Source organism: Bos indicus, chromosome 10, assembly GCF_029378745.1.
Source record: "Bos indicus isolate NIAB-ARS_2022 breed Sahiwal x Tharparkar chromosome 10, NIAB-ARS_B.indTharparkar_mat_pri_1.0, whole genome shotgun sequence".
NCBI lineage: Eukaryota > Metazoa > Chordata > Mammalia > Artiodactyla > Bovidae > Bos > Bos indicus.
Window position 1 is genome coordinate 29,981,908 of NC_091769.1, and position 24,290 is coordinate 30,006,197.

A 24,290-nucleotide genomic window follows, 5' to 3' on the forward strand; every position below is an offset into this window, starting at 1 on the left:
CTAGATTGCCTCCCCACTTCTGTCCTTCATTCGCAATAGCACACCTTTCACCTTTTTAAACGTCTTTTAGCTTTAAGAGGAAACAGGCACTGGGGCACTGATAGGAGAGACAAAAGTTGAGGCCTTAAGAACCTTTAATGATGGCAGTGATCATTAAAGGTTTTGTATATTGAGTGCTTTCAGAAGACTTTTCATTGAGCAGGAAAACTTTGGAGATATTTAATACAAGATACTCTAAATTTCTGTTAAAGTGATAAACCAAAACCACATGAAAACCTCTAGGACTATTAGTTCTGATTGTTATTTCTAAACTTCCACACCAGCTATCAAGTAAGATTTCTTTTGCCTGAAGAGAAATCATACTCTCTGCACATTGGAAAATGTATCCATTTTTATTCTTTTCAAACACAAGAATTGAAATGTAAAACCATAGGATGAATATAAGTATTTCAATTTCTTTCATCAAGACTGGGGATGAGTAAAGTACTTGGAGATCCCAGAGTGAATACCCTGATGAGGTTAGAATCCAGAATTCTGTATCCTTGTTCTGTCCCCAAATCCATTATCATCTACAGCAATTTTACGCAATGAAGAGGGGGCCTGCAAAATTCATCCATGACCTTTTAGTTTGAAGCCAACCTCCTTCCTAGCACCTTTTCTTCTGTGGATGCTCTTATGCTTCCAGCTTTTTATTTCAGTGGATGCTAACAATACAAAATAACAAATATATTGTCCATTGGTTCTAGGCTTAAAGACCATGCTGGAGTTTAATATTTATTATTCACACATGATGAGGGCTTTTTCCAATTCTAAATTTTACTTTACTGTTTTATTATCTTCATTTTGTGCCTGGAAAAACAGAAATGCCATTATAATTGACTGCCTTTGTGTTGAATGGAAATCTGACCAAACTACACTGTTTATGCTTCATGTGAAATTTTATATTCTAAAAACAAAACATTGTACATCCTGGGCTTGATGATTTTCAAAATCTTGTATCAAAAATTTTTAGTGATTTTAGAATGTTGCTATCTATTAAGTTCTATGCATAACTGTGTTGTTTGTTGCCCATAATAACCAAATTAATACTAGATTTTTATTTACTTGTAAGAATAAAATGAAAATAGTTTTTGGAGTTACTGTACATGCCCAGACTTTTAAGTATGTTTGTATATCATATGATTAAATATCCCCATGAGGTTAAAAATATTATCTCTATATTGTATAAGAAAAAATGAAAACACGAATACGAAATCAAGTCTAAAACTCAACTTTCCCAACTCTCCAGTTCCCACATCTCCAAGCTTTGCACCTTCATAATCCTTTACTCTGCACTGCAGCTTTCAGCTAACAAAAAACGGAGTGACATGTGGGTAGTTTTTTTCCTTAATAAACATCTTTTATTATTAATGATTAGTCTCTTAGAAAATCCACTGATCCAGGTGATTCGTACAGTTAATTTCTTGTCTTCTTACTGAATTAGGCTTCCAATTCAACATTTCACCTACTCCCATGGAAATCAAAGGACATTAATACATTTTAAAATAAAGTTAAAAAAAACTGCTTGCAGCAACAAACATCTCAGAATTTATGAATATTTTCTATATCCATTTATTATTAGAAATACCATCAACAGAAATGCATACCTGTATTAAAAACCTGTTTTGATGTCAGATAAACATGATGTTTCTATCTATAGATTTTAGTCTTTATATATAGTAAGTAATACTTCCTAATTCTGAGAAAGGGTCAATTCCTAGGTAGTGATTATAGAAATAGGAAATAGCTTTTAAATAAGATGTACCGCTATCAAGGAGGACTTGGTAAAGCAAACCTCTGATGACTTTCAGTTCCTCCCACATACTCACACTGCCTGGTTGTTGCGTGGTGTGCAGTGTGGTTCTGTCCTGCCCTAGCCGTTGAATGAGGCATGCTAACACCTGGCCTGCAAAACTATCTTTAGTGATGGATTCTGCACACCTATTCCTTCTTCTAAAACTTAAATACACTCTACTGTTGATAGTATTCTGTCCTTAAAACTTTGTTATTTCTAATAATTAGACAGATTAGCTTGACAATCTGGATCAAATTCTAAAAGGTACTTTGAATTTCATTAGAGTCTCAGGCAAGTCATTTTCCAGAAAGTTATCTTTAATGTCTATGCTAAATAAATAACATTTACACACATGACAAACCATCACAGGTTCTTTTAAGAATCCAAGGTAAATGTACAGAGGCGCATCAATTACTACAAAGTCTAAAACCAAGCATCTGCATACAAGCAATCACTTTGATTAAAATCTCCCAAGCTTAATTACTCCTTAAAAAATTTTAAATTCTATATTGGACAAAACAGATACAATTGTATTTGTGCAAATTAACTTTAAAAATATAGTATGGCTTAAAAGTCATCTGTTATTTCTGCAGCCTCATACTATATCAGCACACTTGAGTCATCGTCATTCTGCATCGGCCATTATTCTTAGTTCAAGGGAACACACTGTCACATCTATAGGCAATATAAACCTAATTACACCCAAAAGGAACAAAGGATTAAAATGCTATTGAAGAAAATTAATTTCTAGGGATTTTTAAAGACACTGAACATTAATGGAATTTGAGAAATAAGATCTGCAGGGCTTATCTCTCCCTCTATGTGTTAAGATTTCTTGGAGAAACCTCATCTGGCCTAGGAGTAACAAGAAATCAGCACGACTCATTCCATTCTATCACACGTTAAAAAATAAAATTCATCCAATTCTCAAAAATTAACGTCTTATAAACCCAGTCAACAATTTCTTTAAAAAAGTTAAGTGTAACCTCTGCTTTAAGAGATCACAATAAAATTAAAGACAGCTTAAATATTGCCATAATTAAGAAAAATAAGAATTCAAGTTGCTTGTGCAATGAAATTAAATTCATCACATAACAATCATCCTGAGCTACAAACACATCAATTACCTTGCAAGTCATATTACCAATTGATAATTTTATATACGTTAATGACGAGTACAACATTTACCAACTATAAGTCTACAGGTTTACTTGTTGGTAGTAGTTGAAGTTTTCCAATAGGATTTTTGGGAGAACCTTTATACCAGATCCGCTCTTTTTCTGATGGTTTTCTAAGGACCCTGCTGTTTACGCCAGGGGGAAAGACCTTATCATTACTTACAATAGATTTTACTATATCATGGTTTGTTAGATCATCCAAGGGAACCTTAATTTGGCTATTAGATATCACTTCTTGTTTACAAACTCTGGTGGACCCAAGAGAAGCATTCACAGAGTTTGGGTGCCTCTTCATTTGTAAGAAAGATGTAGAAGTTACCTCCATGCTTGATTTTGAAATCATATCAATATTTGACTGCTTGCAAGATGAAGACTTCTGTTCTTTAGGACCTGATCTGGTACATGGATGGGAGGAATCTTTTGTCATACTTTCTACACAAGAAGGAAGAGCACTCTCACAGCTCACTGATTTAACCAGAGGAGAAGCAGTATCACCAAGACTTGCTAATTTACGCCTTGGAGGTTGTCCACCATACTCCAACAAAGAACTGATTCTTCTCACTGACTGACGGACAGGCGTACGCTGAAACTTAAGAGGTGACTTAACTTTTGTCCTATTTGGTTCATTTAAAGACAGCTTGTTAAACCACTGTATGTGGTCTGAAACCCTTCCATGCTTTGTCATTTGTAAACATTCAGAAACCGTTTCATCACGTGTCTCCACTGGTGACTGCTGTTTAATGATTCCCCCAGGACTAGGTTTTGACAAGTTTGTGCTACTGCACGTGCTCTGTCCCAAGGAAGAGGTGCTAGCCACAACCTCCCTAGAAGCTGTGTGTTTCAGTAAGTTCTCTTCAATCAAATTTTCATTCTCCTTTAATTTAGTATTGACGGTATCCCTTGGGGACTCTTGTTTCCTTACATGTTCATCACTGGGCAACTCCTGCTTGCTTAAATAATCTGTTGGTATATTGAAATGAATGTTGTTTTCTAGTTGTATCTTCAACTGAGTTGAGTAACATTTTACAGTGGCTTCTCTATCTGATTTTTGAGGCTGATGTAGTGAGAAGTCTCTTTCTGAAAAGCTATCTTCATTGTTACTGGTATGGTGTCCATTTGATTCTATCACAGTCAAATTAGTTTTCAAGAGATTTTTCTCTGGGCTACCTTTGGTAGAAGATGTTTCATTGAATTTTACTTTCTCCACATTAGTTAATGATGACTGCTTGTGATTTATCAATGCATGAAGATTACTTCCAGATTCAGAAAATGCTTTCTGAATTTTTACCACAGTCTCTGTGGTCAAGTTATTTTCATCACCACTAAGAGAGCTGCCAGTTGTGTTGTTACTGTGCTGACTGTGTACATTAGGAGGGGTGAGCCCGGATGAGCTCACAGGGGACTTTTCAACCATCATATCAGGCTCCAAAGAAGAGTTCTCCACCTCAAGAGTTCCATCTATTGGAGAAGCTTCATTTCCATCTACTTCTTGAAAATCAGAATTACTAGGTCCTATCCAAGATATCCGGTAATTTGTTCCACTTAGTTGCTCTGGAGTTAATAAGTTTTCCTCCGACTTACTGATCTTTTTCGAACCTAAAATAAAGCAGTTCAGTGTTTTTAAACTTATATGTGACTTACTTTTGAAATGTTATTCAAATACATGATAAATGAAACACTAAGCATTTAATTCCAATAAATTAGATTTGTATTAAAAATAATTTTTTATGATATATATGTATGGCTGAGTCCCTTTGCAGCTTACCTGAAACTACCACAACATTGTTAACTGGCTATACTCCAATACAAAATAAAAAGTTTAAAGTGTGGATAAAAAATGACAAGTCAATACAAAAAAAGTAATTTTTTAATGTATAAATATTAAACATTTTTGTATTTACATTGTAAAGATCCAATTGTTCATAGAAACATACACTCCAATTCAAATATTTTCACTATTCAAACATAAATTTTCAATTTCTAGAACAGTAAAGTACTTAACACATTTTATCACTAAAAAAGCAACTAAAGGTTATATGTCAATTATCTCAATAAAATGTAAAGAAAACTAAAAAAAAAATTAAAGTATGTTTTTGGGGTAAAACTCTACCAATATCATGTAAACATACCTTTCTGTGTTAATCTTTCATCAGTATCTGGACTAAAAAGCAGACCTGTTTTTACAGAGTCAATACTATTTTTTAAACTTTGTTGATTTGCAAGTCGTCGACCAACATTTTCAGATCTATTGACACCAGAACACTCATTCTGTACAGAAAAAATTGAAAAAGTTTTGGTTAACAAATAAACCTAGTTAATTCAAAATATTAAGACAGACTATTGTTTTGTAGTTATCAAAATCCTCTATAGCTAATTTTAAAAGGTAGATATATATAATTTAGGAATAATTTTATAGCAAACAATATATTTGCATGCATGCTGATGGAAACTATAAGCATTTGACTGGCTATTAATGGATATATTATGATATAAAATAAAACAGCCTCATACATTAACTTAAAAATTTTTTGTGTGTGGTGATTCTGTGCCCAGGACTGTTCACAAGAGTGAAAGAAAACAAAAACAGACCAAAATCTTACCCTCATGGAATTTACGTTCTTGATGGGGAGATTCAGACCAGAATAAGATAGACAATAAATTATAATGTACAATATACAATACATAAGATGAAAAGTGCTAGAAGGAAAAGTAAAACAGAGTAAGAAGGATATGGACTGGTGAAGGGTGGGGGTATAATTTTTTTGTGGCCGGGGGGAGGTACAATTTTAAATACATTGATCTGAAGATCATTTGTGAGTAAAGTAAACAGAGTGAGAGTCATGAACATATAAGGGGAATGAACATTCCAAGGAAAGGAAAATGCCACTGTAGCCTCTAATGCTGACGCAAGGTCTGGCACATTCAAGAAATCACAAAGAGGCAAAAGTGAATGAAGTCAGAGGAGCAGGGGAGGGTGGTGGGAGGAGAGCTCCAAGAGGGAGGTCAGGAACAGACCATGTGGAGCATTGCAAGTCAATGTAAGGACTTTGACATTATTTCTCTCCTGAGATTGAAGCAGGGAGCCACTGGAGGGTTCTGAAACGAGGGGTGACATGACTTAATTCTGCTTTTTAGGGGATAATTTTGGTCCTAGTACTGCAGCAAAATAGAAGCAGGTGGTAGGAACTTATTGTAGTAATCTAAGTTTTAAATGACATAACTCAAAAAGTTAGAAATAAAGTGCTGTGAAAAGTGGTCAGTCTGGATAGACTCTGGAAGCAGAGTTAGACAGGATTCCCTAATGGCTTAGAATGTCTGCATGGTTTGGCCTAAGCGCTTGGAAGAATAAGTTGCCATAACTGAGACGGTGAAGACTGCAGGCAGAAGCGTGGGTTGGGGAGAGAGGAAGGAGTGGAGAAATAACAGCAAAGAAGAAATGCATCTCAGGAGCTCTATTAAGATGTCAGTACCTCCCAACTGGGAGGTCAAATAGGTAAATGTTAAGTAGTCAAGTTGTTTTCAGGAGAGCAATGTGGGCTAGAAATACAAATTTGAAGTTTTAAGTAAATACATGATATTTAGTTAGAGCTGATGATCACCTTGAGTGAGTGCAGTGGGATGAGAAATACAAGGGCAAAGCTTTTTGGGTACTCCAATATAAAGGAATTAGAAAATTAACTGGCAAAGAAGGAAGAAAATAAAAATGTCCTTGAAGCAAGGAAATGTCCTTGAAGCGAGGAAAGAAAATATGCCAAAGAAGAGCAAGTCATTAGCTGGGTTACATGTTGCTGATGGATCGAGTCCACCTGTTTGAGCAGTGCTGAATTCATGAGTAATCTTGTGAGATCTATTTCAGTGAGAGATTGGGATGAAAGCGTCACTGGAATTGATTTCAGGAGGATAGAAAAGGAGGAACTGGAGATAACAATGCAAGTGTAAATGCTTGAACAGGGCAGTAGATGGAGGAGAGACAGGGTTGGGAGGGTCTTTTAGCATCAAGTCTTCAGCTTTACACTAATATAAATAGCAGGGAAATGGTGAAAGACACTTACTCCATCTTTGCTATTTTTCCCTAGATTAAATTTCAAACGAAGAGATCTTCGAACCTTTTCTTTACGGCTGATTTTAGGAGAGAAGCAGCCTGCTTTTCCTGATTCCACCCTAGAAAGAGTGAAATTAAAAACATCAGTTTACAGCGTAAGAACTAGAGGAATTCCTACAAAATAAAGTTTGAAAGCCCAGAGCAAATCACATTGTTAGTAACTGAATAGAGTAATAATTTTTCAGGTTTAAGATACCATACATGAACACATTGTATATGCATAAAAAATGATCTTTCCTGTTGATCACAAGAGTTCAGTCACTTATAAACCAGAATCATTAGACTAGCTTTTTATATTCAGGAAATTTAAAAATTACCCACATCAACATAAAATAGGATTTTAAACAGGCAAAATGGACTCAAATTAGGAATCTTTCTCCGGAGGATAGGCCCTAGATTAATAAGACTATAGGCAAAGGGGATTTTAAAAAATTATTATTCAAATATGATTTTCAATAGAAAGACAAAATATTTTTTAAGTATATATATCAAATTTTTACACAACCTGGATAACTTACCTGCAAACCTTTTTGCTTGCAAGCCTTTTACTTCGCCTTAGCACATTTGTACTGATCAAATGGTTTCCACTGATGGCGACAGGAGAGAATGAACTCTGAGATGACCCTTCCGGGCTTGTATCACAGTGAACTATAAAAACAACCACATGTGATGGACCATACATATTTATTTGCTTTTCAAAGTATAAAATATTAACAGCAATTAGATTTAAAGTCTTAACTTCTACCCCTAAACAACAACAAAATCACATAATCTCTGGTTAGACTCTTCAAGGGTCAAATAACCCAAGTTCACCAAAAAAGAAAAAAAAAGTATCAATTTCTTTTTAGTTGCCAATTAAAGGTCAGATTAAACATTATTTTTATATTAGAGTTTTACTTTAAACTCAATACTTGCTTACAAGGGAGAGATGGGCACTGTTGCAGTTTAGAGAAATAAGCTTTTGAGACAGACTTTGAGTTTGTCCACCACTTACTAAATGGCTTTAGGCTCTAAATTTGGATTTTTATGGTGAATATAAGTATTGCTATAATGTATATAAGATGTCTAGCACAGAACCTGGTGAATAAGATTAATTAATGCCATTATCAAAAATGAACTACTGAAAACAATTTAGTGTCTGAGTACGCAGTATGCACCTGCTAGCCAACCTCCTGTCTATCTGACTCTAGAGTGTAATTTGTCCAATATTTTTGACAAAAACTGATGACCCATAACACACATATAACCACATGGTTACTGCCATGTTCCATGCTAACAACTGGAGGTTACAATAGCTCATTTTGATAAAGTTATTTAACACTACATCATGAAACCAACTATAATGAAAAAAAGTAGGGGTAAAGTATTATGAGTTATGAGCAAAGGCTCCATATACATTTGACTTGTATTTGAATATCGCCCAGTATACACTCAGCGAACATGAACCCGCTCAACTTCCCACTGGTACTGATGAAGAATTTACACAGGTCCCCAGAATTTTCCATTACAGTGACTTTTTAGGTGCGTTTGCCTTAAAATAAAAAAAAACAAAACTTGGAGGCACTATGATATATCAAATGTGACTCAGGTAGCTTTATTCTAGGGTCAGGAGCGTGGAGAGAAGGAGGTTTGTTTCCTGAGGAAGATATTGTATTGCTAATATAAACAAAGGCAAGAAGAACGCCGATGCACATCTGCCATTTGGAAATAGTCCTCCAAAGTGGAAAACTCTGAACATTAAAAATATACTAAGTTAAAGTTTGTATCTCCAACCTGTAAACACTGGAAGAACTACAGACATAGCTTCAGAGTTCTTATTATTATACTTTAATGAACCATAGAGAACAAGTTGCTATTCTGTTCATCTTTTAAAATAAAACAGACAAGTAAAATGTAAAGCTTTTGGATAACAGAAACAAAACAGAGGCTTTTGGGAAGACCTCATAATCCAGCTAACAAATTCAAAGTAGAACTCTTAACATTGTCTGAAAACAAAGAAAATCTAAAAGAATCTGAGACCACTCAAATTTTAACTAAATGTGAGACAAATATGAGATGGAAGACTCTGGGCTTAGAGCTTCATTTCATTTTGGGTTGATCATAGTTTAATACGAGCCAACTTGTATTCTACATGTACATGTTAAAGGAGCCAAGCCAATCCAAGATCATGCTAACAAAAACCTGGTATTCAAATTACTGTGATTTTATTTTTCTCTGGAGGCTCTGGTTGGCCACATTAGAAACTTGCAGTTCATTCAGAATAAAATGACCGGGCTGGTAAAGGGATGTGGAAACCATGTCATAAGGAATAGTGTTAAAGCTTTTAAGGCTTTTTATAAAAGCCCCCCCAACTAACCCACAATGATTACATTAATGGTAACACCCCAACTCTGAATTCAGAGACACTCTAATGCTGGTGACCTCAATTCAACAGAAGGCAATAATCAAGTCACAGCCATAGATCCAGAAGCAACTAAAGCAGAATTCAGGCTATTCAATCAGGTAAAACCTGAGCGCCAGTACTATTCCTATTCACAGTGACCCATAGCTTTCAACAGGCAAGGCGGTAAAACACACACACACACATATTAATTACACTGAACCACACTGTCTATTTTAAAAGTTAGGGGACTTTACAAAATCCAGAGATTTGATAAAATAGAGAATAAAATCTGCCTCCTAAAGGAATTATTATGAAATAGCACTTTGTCCAGAATAAGCACTCCTGTTAATGTTTATAATCCAGTTATACAAATTCTATTTGTTACCTGATATTGGTGTAGAACTGCTACTGAAGAGATTACTTGGCAACAACTCAAAGTTAAAATTGTGCTTGATGGACTTCCTTTTCTTACTTGAGAGACCATGAGAATCTACCGGCAGTTTACGCTTAGCATTTGGTGTAAGAATTGTTGGTGAAACGGATAGCTGGGCTGAAAAAAAAATTTTGTTTTTTCTCCCAGAGTTGATAAAATACAAACACTTCATATAATTTCTTCCTATAAAGCTATTACTTAAAACTAACCAAAAATGGGGGGATGTTTACATTAGTATTATCAAAAATACATTAATAACTAAATTAACACTATGCAATTACTTAAAAAGTGAAGTTGTAAAGAGGCAAGATTCTTAGTAACAGCTGAAACAAAAACTAATCTAAATATTTTTGCTTTTCATAGTAACTATTAACCAATTAATGTCTTCAATCTGGAAAATGAAAACAATCAAATTTTCTATTACCAGGTTAAATAATTTTAGCTACAAGCAAATCAAAATAAAAAACTGGAACAAACACTAATAATTTTCTGGTTCTGAATAAAAATGAGATTGAGTTTTTCAGTCTCACATGTTCAGTAGCATCCCACTTGCAAATGGAAGAACATGACTTAGAAGATCACAGATATAACAACAGACTAAAATACTGTATATGTATGGCTGAGTCCCTTAGCTGTTCACCTGAAACTATCACATTGTTAACTGGTTATACCCTAATACAAAATTAAAAGTTCAAAAGAAAAACAAGAAAATTAAAACAAACAAACACAGACTAAAATAAATTCTTACCTATAATATTAAGTTCAACATATCCAATGTAATTATATATATAAACACATTTATATCCAATGTCATAATATAGTATTATAGTACAATATCTCCACTAAAAATTACACTTGGAATTGATTAACCAAAATAAATCAGGTAATTATTATCACAATTAATTTCTGTATAATATACATGAAACTGTGAAACTTAGTTGTTCAGTCATGTTTGACTCTTTGTGACCCCATGGACTGTGGCCCACCAGGCTCCTTTGTCCATGGGATTCTCCAGGCGAGAATACTGGAGTTGGGTGCCATTCCTTTTTCCAGGGGGGGTCTACCAGATCCAGGGATAGAACCTGGGTCTCCCGCAATGCAGGCAGATTCTTTATGCTCTGAGCCAAAAGGGAAGCCCATAATGTACATATATAAATGTCCAATTAAATAAAAATATATAATACCTACCAATTCTTTCCTGTTGAGGTGTAATAGAAGGTGTCCTGTTAGATTTAAATTTATTTAATGCTCCACTAACAAAATCTGAAATGCAAGGCATATATAATATAATCAACTATAACAACATTTACCTTTCATCAATAACTCATAAATAAATAGGAAAACATTAAATACAGAATGAACCGTAAAACAACTAACTACAATGTATAAAATGAATACAATGTATAAAAGAGTACAGAAGAGGGTATCATTACCTTTTGAGGAAGGGAAGAAATGGCACCAAGAGAGAAAGCTTGGAAAGGGAAATAAAACCTTGTAGGTGTTGATTAGGTAGAAGGTAGAATTCAGGCTAGGTGACTAGCATATGCAAAGACATGTAAGACAAAACAGAATGTATGCATACTAGAAGCCAGGAGTTTGATACAGCTAGAGCAACTAGTGAACAGTGGATATGGTTAAGAGAGAAGTCTTGTGTGTTAGGAAAACAAGGCTGTATATAATTTTGAAGAATCTGAACTTCTTCAAAGGGAAAAAGGAACAAAACCATCATTTCTGCGCTTTGACAGCAGTATAATAGATTAGTTGGGGGTAGAGTGTATGTCAGAGAAGGCAATGGCAACCCACTCCAGTACTCTTGCCTGGAGAATCCCATGGATGGAGGAGCCTGGTAGGCTGCAGTCCATGGGGTCACTAAGAGTCAGACACGACTGAGCGACTTCACTTCCACTTTTCACTTTCATGCATTGGAGAAGGAAATGGCAACCCACTCCACTGTTCTTGCCTGGAGAATCCCAGGGACAGAGGAGCCTGGTGGGCTGCAGTCTGTGGGGTCACACAGAGTCGGACATGACTGACGTGACTTAGCAGCAGCAGCAGCAGGGTGTGTATGTGTGTGGGTGTGTGGGTGGGTGTGTGGGGGTGTGTGTGTGTGTGGGTGTGGGTGTGTGTGTGTGTGTGTAAGCCTCCTTGGAGATAGGCAAACTAGCTAAAGGTTCTTCTAAGTATGTTATTCAGTCATTCAACAAATATATATTTCGTACCTATTATGTGTCAGACACAATGAAGATACAACAGTAGCCAAAATATGAAACAGTGACCTTTATGAAACTTTCTATTGGAGGAAGCAAACATTAAATATAACAAGCAAATAAATACCTATCGAAAAATGGGTAAATAGCATGAAGTACAAATATTAACAACAGATTTAAATCGTGGAGTGAGAGAAGGTATCTTTGAGGAGGTGGTATTTAAGGTAAGACCTGAAGGAAGAACGGGAATTAGCCAGGCAAGAGATGAGGCTCTGAACTGAGGTAGGTCCTGTGGAAACAGGCAGTTATAAAGGTATTTACAAGATCAGAGTGATAAGACTTGGTAGACAGTAGGATATGGGAATGAGAAAAGAGCAGATAAGAAGACGCAGAATTCTAATTTTGATGACTAAGGACAAGCCAGGACAACAAGCCAGGACAGATTGGAATGACATGACATACTCAAAATATTTAAAGATAAAAACTGTCAGCTATATTATTCAGATTAGAAGGAGAAATAGAAGCTGAGGGAGTTCATCAGTGCTAGACTTGCCTTACAAAAATGTTGAAAGGAACTCTTCTACCAGAAAAAAAAGGCAAAAGTAAACAAAGCCTTGAATAAGAGGATAAACAGTATCAGAAAATTGCAACTCTGTATCAGAATAAGTTGTCAAACAATTCTATATTAAAGGTTAAAGGGAAAAAAAGCAGTAAAACTGTAGCTACTTCAATTTGGTAGTGAACACACAACATAAAGACATAATGTGAGACAACAAAAACACAAAAGAGGAAGAGGAAAAGGATGAAACTCATATAAGCAAGTGGAGGTAACAAAATGGAAGACAGAAACACAAAGAAAAAGAAACAATGGACAAAGAGAACAACCAGAAAACAGTTTTAGTTTAGGCAGTACTAAGTTTTCATCTGTTAATAATCATCCTAAATGTGAAAGTGAAAGTGTTAGTCACTCAGTCAAGTCTGACTTTGCTACCACGTGGACTGTAGCCCGCCAGGCCCCTCTGTCCATGGAATTCTCCAGGACAGAATACTGGAGTGGGTTGCCATTCGCTTCTCCAGGGGATCTTCCTGACCCAGGGATCAAACCCAGGTCTCCTGCATTGCAGCCAGATTCTTTACCATCTGAGTCACCAGGCAAGTCCAAGACTACTGGAGTGGGTAGCAATTCCCTTCTCCAGGCGATTTTCCCAACCCAGGGATTGAACCCAGGTCTTCTGCCTTGCAGGCAGATTCTTTACTGTCTGAGCCACAATGTACATGGACTGAATTCACTGATCGAAAGATACAGAATGGCTGGATGGATTAAAAAACAAAACCCAACTATACACTGCCTCCAGGAGACTTACCTCAGCTCTAAAGATAGATAAGCTCAAAGTGAAGGGATAAAAGGTGATACTCCAAGCAAATGGCAGCCAAAACAAAGTGGATAAATGTAGGTATATGTACATGCTCAGTTGCTATGCCGTGTCCAACTCTTTGCGACCCCATGGGCTGTAACCCACTGTGCTCTTCTGTTCATGGGATTTCCCAGACTAGAATACTGGAGTGGGTTGCCATTTCCTTCTCTGGGGAATCTTCCCAATCCAGGGTTCAAACCCACGTCTCCTACATTAGCAGGCAGATTCTTTACCACTGAGCCAGCAGGGAAGCCAGAAAGAGTCCAGAAATAAACCCATACATATATGGAAAATTAACTTATGACAAAGGAATATAAAATGCAGAGAGAATAGTCTTTTTAATAAATGGTGTTGGGAAAACTGGACAGTCACATGCAAAAGAGGGAAATTAAACCACTGTATTACATGACAGACAAAAATCATCAAAATGGATTAAAGGCCTGAATGTAAGACCTGAAACCATAAAACCCCTAGAAGAAAACATAGGCAGTAGCCTATGTGACATCAGTTTTATGAAAGGACAACCTACTAAATGGGAGAAGATATCTGCAAATCACATATCTGATAAGTGGTTAATATCCAAAATATATAAAGAACTGATATAATTCAACAACAACAACCAAATAAAACAAACAACCCAGTCAAAAAATAGGCAGAGGAACTGAATAGACATTTTTCTAAAGACACACACATGGCCAACAGGCACATGAAAAGATGTCCAAAATTATTGACAATTAGGGAAATGCAAATCAAAACCATGAGACACTACAACTGTTAAAACGGTTACTATCAAAAAGGCAAGAAATAACAAGTGTTGGAGAGGATGTGGAGAAAAGGGAATGTAAATTGGTGCAGCCACTATGGAAAACATTATGGAACTCCTCAAAAAATTAACAATAGTAGTATTCATAATATATGTACATACTACATCTTTATTATTCATCCATTGATGGATACTTAGGTTATTTCCTTATCTTGGCTATTGAAAACAATTCTGTGATGAACATAAGGGTGCATATGTCTTCTCAAATTAGTGTTTTCATATTCTTTGGATAAATACCTTGATATGGGATGGACCATAAGTATTTTGTTACAGAACAAAGAAGGTACAAGGAAAATCTACAAGGAAGGCACAAGGAAAACCTCTAAAGAAGGCAAGAAGAAACAGAAGGTGGGAATACCATATAAGCCAAAAGATTCAAAAAAGCAATGGGACAGTTAATAACTTATGTTTTTTTATGTTGAAACACATTTCAGGCAAAAGCAAACTGCCATACCTCCACATATGGGGCTGCTATGACCACTTACCTCCTACACTTTGTCTTCGTTTTCTCTTATAGTCACCAGGAGTTTCATAATCGCCTTCTTCAAAGCCTTCTAGTGATGGAGTAGCACAGAGACCATCAATACCCAACATAGCTGGTATCTTTTCTAGGATAAAATCTGGAACATGCCCTAAATGAAAATGTTCACAATCAAGATTTTTCCTCTACCCCCCCCCTCCCAAAATGTTTAAATAGTACATAACTACTTCCCAACAGTTGTCTTGGTAGCTCACTTAGAAAAAGCTGGGATCTCCCTCATTTAAACAAATCCCATTACTTAAGAATGCAACTACCGATATCTGATGCATAATCAATAAAAGTTTGTACTACTGCAGCCTGTAGTCGTAGCTTTTTTTCTGTGTTAGCAGACATCTTTTCATGTCCTTCACTTGTCTGAAGAAGATTTGGTGCAAATATTACAGCAAGATTGCTGCTATCCATCTTATTCTCACTGGACCTTAAATGAAAAAAAGTTTTATAAGATGGAGTCAAAGATAAAAATACAGAGTTAAAATAACACTGAGCACATTCTGAAGACCTCTCACTTTACCAGTTAAACACAAACCAAGATACAGTTACCCCTCACCTACCCATCTACATGACTGACTTGAAATAAGACAGAATCAGAAATACACAGCCTCTGTGTGCTTAAATATATGTCACGAAAACACTGCTACCCCTAGAGTCCACACTTTTTCCCCCCACACAAATTGAACACATTTCTTTGATTTTCACACACAGAAAATTCAAAGTACTGAAGGCAGTAAGTACGTCTAGAACAAACAGGCTCAATGAAAGCCAGCAGAAGGGACAAATTGAAAAGCAAACCACAAATATTTTAAAAACACAGTAATCATTAGAAGCCATTTAATGGCCTCAGAATCCTGTAACACTAATAAGCCATTAAGGCATTCACAATGGCAACCCCAAGACAGCAAGGAAATATTACATATTTTTCATTATACAGGATATACTTCTTATAGTAAGGAAAAATATAATATTTTTAAGAAAAATTTCTATTCCAAATGAAATTTATTATCATAAGGGTATATCTAGCTAGTTGAGAAATTAAACTGTCATTTCCCAAAAACTTTTTTTTACTACTTACCTAAGAGAAACTTTCCTGAGAAAGTTAAAGAAGTATCTTAATATATCAATTGTGTGGTCAGCCATTAGACAGGAGAGCAACAATGTAGCTTTATTCTTCTCCTCTGTTTTTAATTGTTGAGCTTTGAAAAGTGCTTCATGCAAATCAGCTGGGAGAATGGGCTCTGGCAATTCCCTAAAAAACTGCTTAAGAAGTCCTGCGGTATCACAAGGAGGTGCAGAAGACAGGCATCTTTCACCATGATCGAGTTTATTCTAAAATAAATATAATCATTTTGAGTACTCTGGGGTTTGAGGGTTTAACACAAATAAAGTATCCTTCCTTATACTCTAAAGAGCTTTCTTGAACGAATTTCTCTTAACTCTTTAGTATATATCAGTACTTTTTAGAAGGCTAAAAACAAAATTTTAAACAAACTTTCATTTCCTGTCATACAGAGGGACAAGGACCATGAGTTTGAAAGTACTCTGTAAATTTTTAAAGCATTATATAAATAGCTTGATTGTGAAAATCATTTCACAACATATATGTATATCAAAACATCAGGTTGTATGCCTTAAATATATTTGTGAATTAGACCTCAATTTTTTAAAAAAGCATTATATAAATGATACACACTTTGGAAAAAGGTTCTTCTGTCATGAAAAAAAGCTGTTTGAAAACTCAATTTCTGTCAATAATTCATGTAATAATTCTAAATATTTCAATCCTAAAAACCAAATCAAAGAGTGGTACAAACAGAGTTCAAGCATATGCTTACCTTTAGTGCTTTTAGACGAATAACAGATCCTGATTTCCTAAAAAGCCCTTCTGTATGAACATGCTCTTCTAAAGACGTGCAAGCATCAACAAGGAAACTGAAAGACAGAACTCTTTTCAGGTGGCAAGATGCACAAATCCTCTGCAATCAAACTCATCCCCATTACTCCATCAAAGTCACTAATGGCCTCTGCCTTGCCAAATCCAGAGTCAAGTCACTGTCTTTATCTTGCTTGATACTTGACCACTCCTGATGATCTTTTAAATACTCTTTTTCACTACACTTATTTCCTGCTGTCTGCCTGACTGCTCTTTCTCAAACTTCTTTTCTGGTTCTTCTTTTTCTGCCAGACTTCTCCATCCTAAGATCACCCAGGGCTCCAAGGCCTCCTTTTTTTCTTTACCTACTCTCTTTCCACAGGTGATCTTGCACAACACACATAGCTTAAAAAACCTAGCATCTGCACATTTGCCCCAAAATAAGTGAAGGTTTTTTCCCTCATCAATATTACCTCTCAGAAAGTCGGATAAATTGATCCCAGTCTTTACAACCCTTCTCATGTTTTTAGAGGTGTGTGCTTAATTTCTTTATACTGAATAATTTTTAACAATCAATATTGGCTTTATATGCTTAGTTAACAGCTGGTAACACAAATCTGAATGGATGTCAGCTGCAAGAAAATGAAGGCATTCTACTGATGTAGAGTGGCAGAAGATTGCAGAATTACTGACAGAAAAGTTTTCTTTTTAAAGCAGGCAAACAAATTACAACAAAGATTTAGTCATTATTACTAGGGACATGGGGCTTCGCAGGTGGCACTAGTGGTAAGGATCCCGCCTGCCAATGCAGGAAACATAAGACAGGTGGGTTTGATCCATGGGTTGGGAAGATGCCTAGAGGAGGGCATGGCCACCCACTCCAGTATTCCTGCTGGTATAATCCCATGGGCAGAGGAGCCTGGCGAGCTACAGTCCATGGGATCACAAAGAGTTAGACACGTCTGAAGCGACTTAGCATGCACATACACACATTAGGGTTATGACTGCAATTCTAAATGTTGAATATCATCATAAAAAGGCCTTTCATAGGCCACCTAAAAGGCAAAATACTAAGTGGTTACCTCATGAAGACTGTGAATCTACAGTGTGAGTGAGGGAAAACTGTCCTAAGGCAAAAAGGAATTCAAAAGCTTTTAGAGAATACATCAACTAAAAACTTAGGTTATTGGACAATAGTAACCAGAATGAACCCTATTTTGGATAGAGGAGAAATGAATTAGTAAGAGCTAAGGTATTTTGTTTATATTACACACTTTTAAACTATTTTCTTAAGATGTAAACTTCCCTAGTAATTTCTGATGCAGTTAGTCCAAAAGGTTATTTACAAATAATGATATAAAAAAGTTCATGGGTTACATAATTTATATTCACAAATACCCCAAAAGCTTAAATATTCTTTTATCCAACATTTCTAAAACAAAAAATAATAAAAATTATAACTGAATTGGTAGTTTAGTATATCACTGAGTATAATCAGAACAGCAGTGAAAAGACTGATAGAGAACCAAAAATTCTTGTTTCTAACATTTATTCATTACTGAACCTTAAAATTCAATCCTGAAAATGAATACAAATTAAAAAGTTAAAATATGCAAAATTAAAAATAAACAACTTTTAATCTGAGTAAATGTTGAGAAATAAAAATCATTTGCTAGTTCCAACTAATTGTGTGCATCAATTATTTATTTTCATACATTCAAATAGTAGTTTGAAATATTTACTCTTCATTTCAAACTTTGCTCACCTTGGAATATGTCCATATTCTGGTACAACGGACTGGGGCAATGCATTTAGTGGTACTCCAAATATTTTACCCTAGAATGACAAATTCAGTTACTCTAACACAAATATTAGGCTCAATATAAGCTGTCTTAAATATTAGGTAAATTAAAAATTGAAAAAAATAAAACAAGATAGCAAAAATAAACTATTAGTCAAGACATAGAAAACAGTTACATCAAGTGCATTTGTTAAAAAGTAACTACTGTATACTAAGATGCTAGGTGCTGGGAGTGCAAAAACAGTCACTTTGCCCTTAAGCAAGGACGCACATTCCCTGTATCCAATCCCATAATGGAAAATCTTTTAATCCATTTAGTGTTCGGTCAGGAAATTCTTATACAGAATTTGGCCCCAAATACTAACATTTCTGGAAAATACTACAAGCTCCTTCAGTAACTACATATAAATACTGACCTTAAACTTTCTATTGGTCACCTTATAAATATTTACTAACTTGAACAGAAGGTCAAATTGACTGATCTGACCCAGGGATTGAACCCACATATCTCTGGCATTTCCTGCATTGGCAGGCAGAGTCTTTACTCTGTGCCATCTGGGAACACTTTCCACATTACTGGAGAGTACTAAGCAAACTGCTCTGAATATCGAAGGAAAGGATTTTGTAAACAATTTAAATTTTATTTCACACTTTGAAAACCATTTTTAAGAAGTCACAATAGAGTGTATTATGTTCAAATGTTAATACATTTGAAGATCCCAAGAGTATATCCATATGTTGATTGAGTGTGCACACCTCTGAATAAAGAATCTATCACTATCTTTGGGCCTATATTCAAACTTCAAAAATGAGTCACTGTTGAAGAAGGCTGTAGCAATACCTTAGACTTGAATTTAGTTTTAATTCAAGCCTGTACATGTCTGCTTATATAAAATTAGATTAAGTGGGCATACCTAATCACATATATGTTAATTTATTTTAGATACATCTGCTCTCCCTGAATGCTCTTGAAGCACTTAACATTTTAAAAGCATGTTATTAACATTTAACTATTATTTACAATAATAAATCATTCAGGGAATTTCCTGGCAGTCCAGTGGTTAGGACTCACTGCTTTGAGTCAGGGTTCCATCCCTGGTGGAGGAAACTAAGGTCCTGCAAGCTGCATGACATGGCAAAATCATTTACATTCTTAATGATCTGACAAAATCTTACTAGTCCTTTCTCAAGCATTTGGTTCAATTTAGTAGATGAATATAGAAAAGAGCAACAGAGTTCCAGAAAAACATCTACTTCTGCTTCATTGACTATGCTAAAGTCTTTGACTGTGTGGATCACAACAAAATGGAAAATTCTTAAAGAGCTGGGAGTACCAGACCACCTTACCTGTCTCCTGAGAAACCTGTATCGGGTCAAGAAGCAATAGTTAGAACCACACATGGAAAAACTAACTGGTTCAAAATTGGGAAACGAGTATGACAAAGCAGTATGTTGTCATCTGCTTATTTAACTTCTTTGCAGAGTACATCATGCGAAATCCCGGGCTGGATGAATCACAAGCTGGAATCAAGATTGCTGGGAGAAATATCAACAGCCTCAGCTATGCCGATGATACTACTCTAACGCTGAAGCTGAAGCTCCAATATTTTTAGACACCTGATATGAAGAGCCGACTCATTGGAAAAGACCCTGATGCTGGGAAAGACTGAGGACAGGAGGAGAAAAGGGTGACAGAGAATGAGATGGTGGAACAGCATTATGGATTCAATGGACATGAGTTTGAGCAAATTCCAGGAGACAGTCAAGGACAGGGAGGACTGGAGTGCTGCAGTCCATGGAATCAAAAAGAGTTGGGCATGACTTTGCGATGGAACAACAACAAAAGGGACAGAGCAGAAAAGAGGAACAGAGAGCTGAACCCTGGGGAAGATCCACACTTAAGGAATAGAAGAAAAAGGGAGCCGATGAAGGAGATGGAAGAGGGGTGGGCAACTGAACATTAACAACCACTCTGATGGCACAAAGTGAAGAAGAACCAAAGAGCCTCTTGATGGGTGTGAAAAGAGGAGAGTGAAGAAGCTGGCTTGAAACTCAACTTTTAAAAAACGAAGATCATGGCATCTGGTCCCATCACTTCATTGCAAATAGGAAGGGGAAAAGGGGAAGCAGTGACATTTTATTTTCTTGGGCTCCAAAATCACTGCAGATGGTGACTGCTGCCATGAAATTCAGACGCTTGCTCCTTGGAAGGAAAGCTATGACAAACCCAGACAACGTATTAAAAAGCAGCAACATCACTTTGCCAGCAAAGGTCCGTCTAGTCAAGCTATGGTTTTTCTAGTATTCATGTACAGATGTGAGAGATGATCCATAAAGAAGGCTGAGTGCCGAATAATTGATGCTTTCAAAATGGTCCTACAGAGGACTCCTGAGAGTCCCTTGGACTGCAAGGAGATCAAACCAGTCAATCATAAAGGAAAGCAACCCTGAATATTCATTGGAAGGACTGATGCTGAAGCTGAAGCTCCAGTACTTTGGCCACCTGATTTGGAAGAGCTGACTCATTGGAAAAAGTCCGGGTCGGGGACTAATTTCCCACATGCTACAAGGTGCAGCCAAAAAAAATTTAAAGGAAAAAAAAATTATGTTAGTATAGGCAACCCCTTATTTGGGTAAATCAGAATTTTCTTGATACTACACAATCAAACAAAATGCAAAAATAAATCATATGCCGAAGCTGAAGTTTACAAACATCATACATACCTAGAATTCAGAGTTGGTGTTTTTTTGTTCATTACACTCAATAATTGACTTCACAAATAAGTGCTATAATTTAATCTCATAAAATAAAACTAATAACACGCTTTTAAAATTTTATTAGAACACCACTTACAATACCATCTTTAAAAAGATGCCTAGCACTTTTCGTAAAGAGCTCAAAACTCTCATTAGATAATAAACACCAAAGAACTAAAGAAATCTAGTATTTAAATAATTACCTAACATGTTAGAGCTCATAACACAACGATCTTCTGTATTTCTCTACTTTATTAGGGTTTCTAGCATGACTACTAATTAGAATGTAGATCTCTGATTATCATAACAACTGGCTGAATAAATAAGTGGCATGTGACAGGCACTGTGTGCTAGTCTTATCTACAAATCTTATTTTTTAACTCCCCCAAACAACTCAAGGAGAGATATCATTCCAATTTTATAGAGTAGGAAACTGAGGCTTAGGACAAGCAGCCCAAGATCACACCCCAAATAGGAGGAGAGCAGGAATCAAACACAAATCAAAGTCTGCTGCTGCTGCTAAGTTGCTTCAGTCGTGTCCGACTCTGTGTGACCCCATAGACGGCAGCCCAACAGGCTCCCTCGTCCCTGGGATTCTCCAGGCAAAAACACTGGAGTGGGTTGCCATTTTCCTTCTCCAATGCTTGAAAGTGAAATGTGAAAGTGAAGTCGCTCAGTCGTGTCTGACTCCTAGCGACCCCATGGACTGCAGCCCACCAGGCTCCTCCATCCATGGGATTTTCCAGGCAAGAGTACTGGAGTGGGGTGCCATTGCCTAAACAAAGTCTATCTGACTCTAAAAGCAAAGTGTCAGTTTTCCTTAGAAGTAAAAAAAAGAAATATGCACACAAATTCTTTCACACACTTACAAACCTACTATATTTGTGATCTTAAAATAAAGTACCATATAATTAGGTATATATATATATATATATATATTAGATATCAGAAAGTGAAGAGGAACTAAAAAGCCTCTTGATGAAAGTGAAAGTGGAGAGTGAAAAAGTTGGCTTAAAGCTCAACATTCAGAAAACGAAGATCATGGCATCCGGTCCCATCACTTCATGGGAAATAGACGGGGAAGCAGTGGAAACTGCTGTATTTTTCTGGGCTCCAAAATCACTGCAGATGGTGACTGCAGCCATGAAATTAAAAGACGCTTACTCCTTGGGAGGAAAGTTATGACCAACTTAGATAGCATATTGAAAAGCAGAGACATTACTTTGCCAACAAAGGTTCGTCTAGTCAAGGCTATGGTTTTTCCTGTGGTCATGTATGGATGTGAGAGCTGGACTGTGAAGAAGGCTGAGCGCCGAAGAATCAATGCTTTTGAACTGTGGTGTTGGAGAAGACTTGGACTGCAAGGAGATCCAACCAGTCCATTGTGAAGGAGATCAGCCCTGGGATTTCTTTGGAAGGAATGATGCTAAAGCTGAAACTCCAGTCCTTTGGCCACCTCATGCGAAGAGTTGACTCATTGGAAAAACTCTGATGCTGGAAGGGACTGGGGGCAAGAGGAGAAGGGGACGACAGAGGATGAGATGGCTGGATGGCATCACTGACTCGATGGACATGAGTCTCAGTGAACTCTGGGGGTTGGTGATGGACAGGGAGGCCTGGCGTGCTGCGATTCATGGGGTTGCAAAGAGTCGAACACGACTGAGCGACTGGTCTGATCTGATCTGATTTATATTTAGATATAAATCTAAAACAAAATCCTTATATACAACTTATTTTTCACAATGAAATTCTTCAGGATTCTGTACAAATATTAAAATCTCATTCAAAATCCCCTTACCTCAACCACCCAAAAATCAACTGCTTCTGAACCATTCTACTGTGGTTTCTCAATTTACTCATTTAAAGCCTATTCCTAATGCTATCACATCTCCTCATTTACTGATTCATTTAGAAAATGGACTGGTATCCCTTGCCCCTTTCCAAATGTTACTCAACAGTGGGGAAAGTGTTTGTCTCCCTTCCCACGTGCAACTTGTTCAAAATACAGTAAGTTGGCAATCTCTGGCGGCATTTTTAATTGTCACAATTGGGACACACTATTGGCCTCTCCTGTGTAGAAGCCAATGCTGCTAAAGATCCTATGATGTACACGACAGCTGACCCTTAGGCCCCTCAAAGGATTATCTAGTTCAAAATGTCAATGTTGCTGCGGTTGACACAGTTAAACATATTCTCTTTTGGATCCATACAGAATGAACATTTTAGCATGACTTAGTAATAAGCGATGGTACAGAATGCGCACCCCCCCTCCCCGGCCCCTTTTAAAATCTAAACCTCTTTCCCCAGAACTTACCACTATTTCCGTGGTTGCTGTTTCCTGTCTCCTGCGATCGCACTGAGCACGGCCACCCTTGACCTTAATTCCATAGGCAGCCCGAAGCTGCTGTACAACCGCCAAACGCACCAGCCTCTGATCCCACATCCCGGACATGTCGCTCACTCTCCGAGGTGCGATCTGAGTCCTGACCCTCTTTCGCCACCAAGTCTTCCAGTTTCCAAACACTCTCAGTTTTGCGTTCAGCTCCGCTGCCTTCCGGCCCCGTCTGACACTCTTCTGGCCCCGGACCCCAGCCACTTCCACGGCTTTTTCCTCGATCCTCTATACACTTTCACCGACCCTTCTCTTAGCTCTGTGCCACCCCTCACCTTTCCTTCACTTTCACTGGCCTTTCTTGTCACTTAATTCTTTCAGCTACTTACACAGATTTCCCTTCTTTCTCTCAGATCCTTTCAGTTCCTTGCAGCACGCCTGTTACCAGCTTCTCACTACTTCCAGCCACTCTCTTCCAAACCTCCCTTTGTCCTCGGCTCTCTCCGAATAGTAAAGACTACCCTTCTTCTCGCCCTCCTGACCCCAGCAGGCTCAGCTGAGCGTCTATCCCTGCGACCCCACGCCCCCCACCCTAGCCCAGCCACCGGACCAGCCGG

The 24,290-nt window shown here is 37.0% G+C and overlaps 1 protein-coding gene across 3 annotated transcripts; it reads right to left on the bottom strand.

The window, feature by feature from the left end:
* Positions 1-349: 349 nt before the first annotated feature.
* On the bottom strand, positions 350-23,832 carry ARHGAP11A (Rho GTPase activating protein 11A). Of its 3 annotated transcripts, XM_019968470.2 has the most exons (12): positions 23,656-23,832; positions 18,549-18,619; positions 16,746-16,842; positions 15,986-16,239; positions 15,171-15,334; positions 14,861-15,007; positions 11,119-11,193; positions 9,883-10,047; positions 7,633-7,762; positions 7,065-7,173; positions 5,142-5,280; positions 352-4,608 (listed from the first exon to the last, which is right to left on the bottom strand). In XM_019968470.2, exons 1-12 carry the CDS (start codon positions 23,791-23,793, stop codon positions 3,026-3,028), a joined length of 3,072 nt encoding a protein of 1,023 aa, XP_019824029.2. In that variant the 5' UTR covers positions 23,794-23,832; the 3' UTR covers positions 352-3,025. The 3 variants fall into 3 exon arrangements, with proteins under 3 accessions (XP_070653329.1, XP_019824029.2, XP_019824030.2); XM_070797228.1 differs by lacking the exon at positions 11,119-11,193 and having other exon boundaries at positions 350-4,608; XM_019968471.2 differs by lacking the exon at positions 352-4,608 and having other exon boundaries at positions 5,128-5,280.
* Positions 23,833-24,290: the final 458 nt, after the last annotated feature.

Excerpts from the sequence above, each read along its gene's own strand:
- ARHGAP11A (XM_019968470.2), bottom strand. The coding sequence starts at position 23,793 with ATGTCCGGGATGTGGGATCAGAGGCTGGTGCGTTTGGCGGTTGTACAG. Across the intron at positions 15,335-15,985 it reads CTCAGGAAAGTTTCTCTTAG|GTCCAGTGAGAATAAGATGG; the intron begins GTAAGTAGTAAA and ends TTTTCATTTAAG. Across the intron at positions 7,174-7,632 it reads GCAAGCAAAAAGGTTTGCAG|GGTGGAATCAGGAAAAGCAG; the intron begins GTAAGTTATCCA and ends CACTCTTTCTAG.